Genomic DNA, 9,441 nt, shown 5'->3' with positions numbered 1-9,441 from the left:
ACGCGTTGGAATGAAAAACGACTCCCTACTGCGTTGAGTTATGACTAGGGCACGTGTTCCACCGGACTCCCTGCTGCGTAATTCGCACAAGGCTGATTAATTTTTCATTCTTGCTGCGTTCATTTTTCGTTTTTGCTGCGTTCAATTTTCATTCTTGCTGCGTTCATTTTCGTTCTTTCCGCGTTCAATTCTTTTGACATTCAACTCAACCAAATATAATCAAAGATAGAAACTTGAAAATAGAACAACGAAAAATGGAAAATCAAAAATGAAAATCAGAAATGAAAATAAAAATTTGCTTGCCGAATTAATTTTTTTAGCAAAATAATTAAAAACCTTTAACAAAATAATAAAAAATTAAAATTAAAATTAGATTTTAAAATTTAAAAATTGAAATTTGAAAATTAAAAATTGAAATTTGAAAATTGAAAATTGAAATTTGAAATTGAAAATTGAAATGGCCGGAAGGGTCACGGACCAGTCTTCCTACGTCTTTTTATTAAATGGCATTGTGTGAGTGATGTTACTTGGACGCATTCAGAGCGCAAATCAAAGAGAGACTTCAATGCAGCCCGGTTTTATTTTCTAATCTCTAGAGTTTTCTCAACACCAACTGTAGAAAGAGTGCGTAGATATCCTAACAACGTCAACAAGCTATACTAGACACGTTTAGTAGGCACAGGTTGTCGTAATGAGATGACCCCAGACCTACCAGAGTTGAAACAGAACATTAATGTGGGAAAACATGCACGAACAAATGTAGATTAGGCGTCTCTGTTCGCTCTGACTTTGTATACCGTAACAAAAATGAATACAGACGCACTAGCGTACTTACATGTCAGTCTCTTCGTCCGACAAACAGACGCGCTGTCATGGACAATGCACGTTCCCCTTCGCACAATTCCCGTGGAGCGCTAAATTTCTGTTGAAGACGACATTAGCTAAATTTAGTGATTTTAGCAACAACACCGCGGCCGCTTAGCCACGCACACCCAAAATTCAAACTGTCGGACTGCAGAATCACTATGCAGAAACACTGTGGGACAAGTAAAATGTTACAAGTTAGGTACAGCTACATGTACCACATGGCGTCTGAATCCAGCACCTTTGCTCTCTAGACGCCTGGTTGTTGGCGGGAAAACATGCAGGTGCAAATGTAGACTCTGGGAGTTGTTTCTATGTGCTAAACTCTTATGTAAAGCAAAGGAATAACACCATGTACGAGATGGACGTCCGATGGCTGAATTCTCGTAGCACAGCTGCCAAACTAAGAGATCCGGAGCCTTATGATGACATCACGTTCGTCTATTGGTCGGTAATGACACCACTTCTCGTCTATTGGTTGGAATAGCTTCATTTGCAGAAATACAGTCGCACGTCGGACGACTACTATACCCTCAGCCCGAATATCCGGGCCTTGGGTAATAAGCCGCTAGAGTTATAGACGGTCTGGCATGGCAACTAAATAGTCCCAATGCAAATAATCGTCCGAAACAAAGTAGCTTTCCAGAACCTCACAGTTCTTGTATACGGGGTCGTGGAACGCATTACAGCGGATCTCAAAGTAACTACGACTACTTGCTGAAGCTATTGACTACATTGTACATCGACAAGCTAGCAAGCGACTGACCTTTCTCGATGTCGTTCCAGAGACACGTGATCGTGAGTAACGGAAGTGATCGTGCCGCCGTCATTGTTTCGTGCAAGAGACTCAACACTCACGACGCGGTCTGCTGACTGCATGCTACGCATGCCGTTATGTATCAAAGCACCTCTTCCTGTCTTCGATACCTAACACCCACGGCGTAGACGACATATTGAATTTCGTTTGATTTTTTTAAATGGGAAGGAAGAAGCAACAAGATACGCAAAGTTCATGTTTTCTGTTAGAGAAATGAGTAACGTTTTCATGTGCAGCCGGCAACTTGCCAAGCGTTGCCTGCCTTTTGCCATATCGTTGTCCTGCATCATGCCACTGCATGCATGTTTCTTCTTGGCGTCTTCAGCATCTCGTTTAGTTGTCAGCTATCGGTCTGCGGTACAGAATCTGAGATAACCTCATTTCTGAGGCGTTACTTGTCACTCAAACTCGTTATGTTATTAGCGTTGACTGTAACACACCTTGAACCAGCAGCGCAAGAAGCTTCTAGTATGCGCGGGCCCATGCAAAAACGCTTCTTTTTGAAGTCACGTTGCATCCCTCGCTCAGAAAATTTCTAACTGTACCATGCACCTTAAAGTACTTCACAGCAAAACTTCAATACCACTTGTTTGCCTATTCAAATGAAGGAAGAAATAACTCAATTAGGGGCGTGTCTTACACACTTGTTTTCAAAAGCTACAAATGCAGTAGCGCATTGGAACACGTAAACGCGTATAAACAGCATAATGTTCAAATATGCATTAGAGCAACTCCAACCTGCAGATTTTAAGCAACAACCCCTCAAGAGTAACAAGCAGACTGCTGCGAACTATGTTTTTGACAGTAGAAATCTGATCATATAGCTTCTTGCGCTTCCATATCTTTTGAGAAAACCATCGTAGTGATATTCTGCGTGGGTGTGTTGACTACATCCGGGATAAAATACGTAACCAAGTGTCCTACGTCAATATTTATCAACAAACATGACGTAGGCTGGATGTGGTGTGAGTCTACGCTGATCTCAACCACTTACAACCACTTTATAAAACTTAATTTAAACGGCACTATACTAGCATGTTTCTAATTATAGTTGCAGTGTTTTTGGCTGCCATAATCGTATAGAAGCGACGGCAGCAACATCGTTTCTATTATATACTGGCTATACTAAAAAATACCATTCAATGTCCTGAAACGAGCCATCTGAGTAGCAGACGACGGGCAGCGTGGATCTCCAGCCTAAACAGAAATCGTCGCAACATTCGTGTTTGCTCTGAGCACTTTCTGTCTGGGAGAGCCGTTATTTCTAGTATGTTCTGTAACGAAAGAGTAATCTATACCACTCTGAACAACTATACGAAAGCCATTCTCTTTGCATGACTCAACTTACCCTGACTGCATGGGTACCATCTGCAAGGATGCATGGGTTATATAGAGGTTGAGCAATCGCATGCAGTAGAGAGAGATTGCTTCGTCTCGAGAGGTCTTGTACACCGAACAGCATCCGAGGAAACAAACGTATAAAGTAGTAGATGCATTCATTGATGATGATGACACGGACGTATAATATGGATCTGTCTTTAGACCTGCAGTTACATATATGCGTGTATGTGTGTGTGTGTGTGTGTGTGTGTGTGTGTGTGTGTGTGTGTGTGTGTGTGTGTGAGTGTGTGTGTGTGTGTGTGTGTGTGTGTGTGTGTGTGTTTGTGTGTGTGTGTGCGTGTAGTCTCTAAGAATTCAAGATGAAGTTATCCCTATCGCACCCGACCATCAGTCCAGGAAATCACGTCAAACTTGCGAATTTACTGATCAAACTTGCCTTAAAAATTTTTCGCCAAAAGAAATAGTTGCCGAGTTAAGCCCGGTTCACAGTATTGACGCTGACGCTCAGCTTAGCGTCAACATCAAAGACACCGCCTTGACGCATGCGGCATTATTTGATGTTGACGCTGACGCTGACGTTGGAATAGGTCAGCATCAACGTCGGCGTCAGCGTCAACGTCAACGTCGGCGTCAACGTCGGCGTCGGCGTCGGCGTCAGCGTCAGGGTCGTACTGTGAACCGGGCTTTAAGCCTGCTTTACAAATACGTCGCGTTCCAGCGTCATCGTCAGCGTCAACGTCAAAGGATGCCGCGTGCGTCAAGGCGGTGTCTGCTGCTGACGCTCAGCTGAGCGTTAGCGTCAATACTGTGAACCGGGCTTAAAAGGAGGCCGTTTCCGACGCAACGCGACGGGTTGAATAGGACTTGTTCCTATTCCAGGACCGGCCGACGCGAGACGCTACGCGACGCGACGCGACGTGTGGTCTTTTGTGTAGTGTTAACCAAGCTTAACGCAAGCTTACCCTCTAAGTTGGCGGCAACTGCGGTGACAGTGAGAGGTGATGGCGGAGATAGACTCGGGTTGCAGACTGCTTAGGCTTTTCACACTGTGACGTCACGAATCGACAAAAAGCATAATCAATATTAATAATCTATTACCCATAGCAGAGTCAAGAAAACATGATTGCATTAGCAGCTACGTCTCATGTCGTACTGTACACAGTCTGCGCATGCTCACATGCCTCTTTTTGCTTGCCACGCCCCTATTGCGAGAAGAAAGGGTCTTGTGACCATCTATAATACCTAGCGACAGGGCTGTTCTCTACGAAACAAGAGAAGCTAACGAGATAGGATTGCACTGCTTGCATACCAGTCCGGTCTTTATATAGATAGCCGATTTCTGGCTACTCGGTACACAGAGACATCGAGGGCTGTTCACCAGATCCCATTTCGCCCAGAAATATGACGAGGCAGGGGTCTGCCTTCGCGAGACTATATCAATCATACACGCATTTCATGGATCCACGCTTGTATGCCAAGCCCTTTCTTCTCGCGAAAGAGGCGTGGCTAGCGAGATTAGCTTCCTACATTGACTAAACTTTCGGGTCGAAAATAGGGACGCGCTACAGGATCGTCTAGATCGGCGACTACGTGAGTCTAGACACTGCTAACTGAAGACCAAGAAGGAAGAGACAGATGACGAACTTGAGGATTGTAATCCAAAAATTAATTAATAAATTTGAAGGCTAAGTTTTTCCAGGCCCTCCGTCGCTATTGCATGCTATTAAAATGTCGGAACCGCGTCTGGGCCAAGGGAGCTTCTTACCTCGCTCTAGGAATACTTGTTTAGTCCCTCAAGTCTCTAGATGGCATCATGTGAGTGGTGTTATTCCTTTCTGGACGCATTCAGAGCTCAAATCCAAGAGACAAGGAGCGTTTTCAATGCAGCCCGGTTTTTATTAATTAACTAATTTTATAGTTTTCTCAACACCGACTAGAGAACGAATGCGTATATGCTAACAGCGTCAACAAGCTACACTAGATACGTTTACTACAGCAAAGAAACCGTTCGAGCAGCTGAGCTTTTATCTATCCGGGACTTTTGTCTCTCTCTCTCTGCTACTCACGGTTAGCGTCCTCACGAGTTCTCGTCGATGATTCAAGTACAGACTCCAAGGTTATTGCCAGCAGCGGGTATAATTTTGGACATTTTTCTTCCTCTGTTGGGACACCCCGATGCTAGAGCACCTACGTGCAACGCAAATACGTAGAATGAAGAAGTCGAGTTAGGTTTGTAGATGACAGGAGCCCCGGATGATCCATTGACCGTATCACAGTTGTAGCAGACGTTGTTCGTAGAACAGGTCGCATTACGTTTGCACACTCCTCCGGCGTCGACATTTGACTTGTAGGACAATTTCTTGACTTCTCCGTTTGGATGGTGAACGATGAGTAGCATGCTGGTCGTCGGCGGGATCGAGGTTGTGCGGGGTAGACATCTAACGCGCGTTATGTTCTCTCTCACTGTAAAGATAGTGAAGTCGAGTGGAACGTTTGTCTGAATCATGCGGTCTCCGTGGTACGTGGCGTTGACCGTTCCGGTGCTACTACTGCAAGTCGTGGCGTCGTATTTATAGAGGAGTTCGAGAGTACGGACCAACTGCTCGGTATCGACGACGTGATTGTTAGTCATGCAGCGTCCGTCGTTGGTCGCTTTCCATCCTGTCGCTATTCTTGCAGTCCCGTTCTTGACGTAACGTAGTTTAAAGACGGCATCCCCGAGTTGGTAAAGTTGTGGTACGTCGTTCTTAAAGCAGACTAAGTTTTTCCATCCGGCTCCCCCCGAGCATAGTTTGTTGGGTCTGCCCAGTCGTTCATAGTAGCAGTCGGAGTAGTGAACGTAAGTGAGATGAAAGTGAGATTGGCCATTTGTAGCGTGCAGCTCGAGTACGATATGTTTAGCCCAAACGCGACGGCTGTTTACGTCTCCGGCATCCCGCCATCCTTTACCCTCGAATCTCTCCATTCCGATTGTCCGCCCGTTTGCATCGAGGCCGTACACGAGGACGTAGTCTCCCGGCGCCATGACGAATGTATCGAGATGCACTCGAGCGGACTCGCATTCTTCGGCTGCGATGTCGAAGCGCCAAATTTTGACTCCGCCGTGTTGGATGTGGGCGTGGTGAGAGCTATCAATGTAAACCGAGCGGACGATCGATTCCATATCGACGTCATCATCCAGCGCACGCGCTATTGAGTTACAAAGAAAGATATAACAATCAGATATAGCAGCAGATAGAAGTCAATCAGCGATGGCAACAATAAATATTGTATTAAAATTTGATAGGTTTCTATTTATATTAATTAACTTAAGTGTCTTAGGACAGGTGATTATCATCCATCAACAACAACAAGATCAATTTAGTCTGCAGCATTTGCCATAATGTTATATGACAACAAAGACAACGCAACGCTTCCGCATATACAGTAGAGTTCACAGTATGTGACGGACAGCAATCGGTTACGTTCGTACCGTTTGCGGTCAGGTTCGCAATTATAAAGGTTCGCATTGTCAAACGTTGACGCAGACTGATTCACAATTTGTAGCGTACTCCGCGCACTGTAAGTACGTGAATTTTGATGGGAAAGGAGTCGTGGCGCTCCAAAGAAGCAAGAAAAGGAAGCGGAGAAATGATCGTCATCGTCTTCAGAAATTATACGGGATACTCATATAAGCTAATAGGAATAATAGCTCTTTGCTCTTATTGGTCAGCTGCTCGATTTTATTTTCGTTGAACCGGAGACTACGTGCGGCTTTGACGCTGGGATAGAGCTGAATTCTATCCGTGCGTCACCGGTCCGCACTGCCACGTCAGGTAGCGTGAAGGCATGCATACACAATATGCCACTGTCATTTGATGTGGGCAGACGCGACGGAACGGAACTGATTGCTCTCTGTCACATGTTGTGAGTAATGCAGTGAAACAGAAAAATTATTAGGTAGCCATGCCCTCTTTGCCCAAAAGATTATCTGTAGTGACAGCTGCGGGATAAAAGCAACGAATATATTCTATAGCGTGTATGTCTCGTGGTGAACAGCGAGATCAAATTTTTAGCGAAATTCGATCTCCGCCCATCTGTGCGTGCATCCAACACGCCCGCTGAACGAACTAAGATTGACCTAAAAACGCGCGACTTCTGACTCACAAATTGACTTTCGCGAATGTCGTCGGATGGCTGCATCTTCCCTAGGCAGCCAAATACGAACGAAGAAGAAGCAGGTCACGCTCGATTTCTGCTCATCCAGACGTCTAAGAAACGCGAGAATATTGTCATGGCCATGCAGCGGCATGTTTTCGCATCTGTTCTGTATAGCCAAAACAGTTAGAAAGCTCCAGTCCTCGGAACCAAATGATTCCCGCTATGGGCGAAATACTTCCGGAACCAAAAATATGCCCTACTAAGTAATCTTCAAATAATTGCTCGAAACAAACTATATTTTTCCTGTTCTTCGATAGAATACAGTCAAGACACTAGTCGAAGTTACTCTGTGATGAGATGTGATGCGTTACACGCCTATGTCTATCGACAGGTCTAGCAAGCAGCTTACCTTTCTTGATGTCGTTCCAGACACAAATGATCATCAGAAACAGAAGAACTCGAGACGTCATTGTTTTGCGCAAGAAAATCACTCACGACACGGTCTGCAGTGCTGACTGAATGACTTAGATTTCAAAGGATCTTGGTTTGTCTAGATATATATGTAGTAGACAAACGCCCACGGCGCAAGCGCATGCGTAAGTACATGCACACGCAAACTATTGAACCAATTTTTTCGAGTTTTCTTTGATTGATCAGGAAGAAGAAACAGGATTCGCAAAGAACTGGTTTTCTGTTATAGAAAGGTATAACAAATTGTTTGTGGTCAGCAAGTGTACATGTTACCCTTAGTGTTCTCGTGTTTCTTCTTGCCATCTTGTACCATCTCGTTACCAGTCATCAACCTAATTCGTGACAGACAACTATAGATATAGATCGGATCTCGGAGGGCGTTACTTGTCACTCAATCCCGTAATACATTATAGACTTTGACAGTGTCTAGCTGCATCACAGTACAGTACACTTATGTGCAACACTATACATGTACACATACTAAACATGCATGAATTCAATTGTGAGAGGTCACACGTGTCAAGGTCGCGTCTAAGTTTTACTGATCAAGCTTCCCCTCAGAAGTGCCTTAATTAATGTGTACTAGCTAGCTTCGTACCAGATCTAGACCTTCTCGCACCGTCCTGCCTGGTTTCCATACAACACGACAGCGCCGAAGGGGCCTGGGATCATCCCGCCTACCATTTATGCTATTAGATGATCAACTTAGCTCGTATGTCACCAAGCCTCAGGCTACTAATACGATTAGTGTATTAATTAGTTTTCTCATGTGTCACACGGAATGTCTTGCAACCGACTTGACCTTCCATTCGTACTCTACTTGTTTCCTTTCAGTGTTGGCATCTTGTCCCTACCCAAGGTCTATGTATTTTCCAACCTCTCTGGGAAAGAGGACTTCCTCTCCAAGAGACACTAGAGCGGAAGTCAACACCATGTCTGACGGCACGCGCTGCCAGGCTCCAAATGTTCCCGAATCGTACACGAGCTTCCCGATTCGTATTGTTCTGGTAGCCTAGCACAGTAATAGAGCAGCGCCTATTGCATCCCTAGTCCAAGCTACCTAGACTGCTGATCGAATCACAATGGACCTCACAGCTTCAGATAACGTGAATCGAACCCAGGATCGAGCTCCCTCTGTGAATCAATCTCTTTCCATGCAGCAAAATGAATCTCTTCCCATGCATGCTACAAGAAACGAAATGTAAACAGTTGATGTATGCAATTGGATATCACAGTTAGCATAACTTTGATGGAAGGATGGATTCGTAATTAACTAAGAGCATGAAAGTGTTGACGTTGGTGACGTGGGGTGACACTTAGATGTCGTGGGGTAACGCTAAGTGAAGAAAGTAGGCGGGATGATCCCAGACCCTCTCCGGCGTTGTCATGTTATACGGGAACCAGGCACGACGGCGCGAGAGGGTCTGGTACGAGGCTTGTACTAGTTACGAAACGTATCAGCTAATTAAATAAAGTGGGCGTGTCCCATAGCTTTTTAAATCTAGCCTCTCATTTGCAGAGGTCACGCTACGTTCGTGGTTTAAACATGATTTCGTCTCGCAGTAGGGCCACGACAAAAATCGGAAAAAGTACTAGAATAGCCTCGGTCTCCCAAACCCGTGTAGCGCCAATTAAAATCGGCCTTAACGCTACACGCATCTGGGACGTCAAGGCTCTGACTAAAATTAGAGCTGTATATATGGCTCTGACGGAAATGAACGCAAAGACCCGAGTTCTAATGGGGCCTTACCCAATTTGATGCATCGCTATACCTTCAACAACAAGCTTGAAAACTAAAATCGTTACGT

At 44.9% G+C, this 9,441-nt stretch overlaps 1 protein-coding gene across 1 annotated transcript; it reads right to left on the bottom strand.

Moving 5' to 3' along the window:
* Positions 1–4,897: 4,897 nt before the first annotated feature.
* Positions 4,898–7,684, bottom strand: LOC134187889 (uncharacterized). Its single transcript, XM_062656060.1, has 2 exons — positions 7,572–7,684; positions 4,898–6,211 (listed from the first exon to the last, which is right to left on the bottom strand). The coding sequence occupies exons 1-2, from the start codon at positions 7,630–7,632 to the stop codon at positions 5,121–5,123; spliced, it is 1,152 nt and encodes a 383-aa protein (XP_062512044.1). The 5' UTR covers positions 7,633–7,684; the 3' UTR covers positions 4,898–5,120.
* Between the last annotated feature and the right edge of the window lie 1,757 nt (positions 7,685–9,441).

This window comes from Corticium candelabrum, chromosome 12, assembly GCF_963422355.1.
Source record: "Corticium candelabrum chromosome 12, ooCorCand1.1, whole genome shotgun sequence".
Taxonomy (NCBI): Eukaryota; Metazoa; Porifera; class Homoscleromorpha; order Homosclerophorida; family Plakinidae; genus Corticium; species Corticium candelabrum.
This window is presented reverse-complemented; position numbering and strand designations above follow the sequence as displayed.

Coding starts and splice junctions, on each gene's coding strand:
- LOC134187889 (XM_062656060.1), bottom strand. CDS start 7,632: ATGACGTCTCGAGTTCTTCTGTTTCTGATGATCATTTGTGTCTGGAAC. Junction 6,212..7,571: donor CTGGAACGACATCAAGAAAG/GTAAGCTGCTTG, acceptor GTAACTCAATAG/CGCGTGCGCTGGATGATGAC.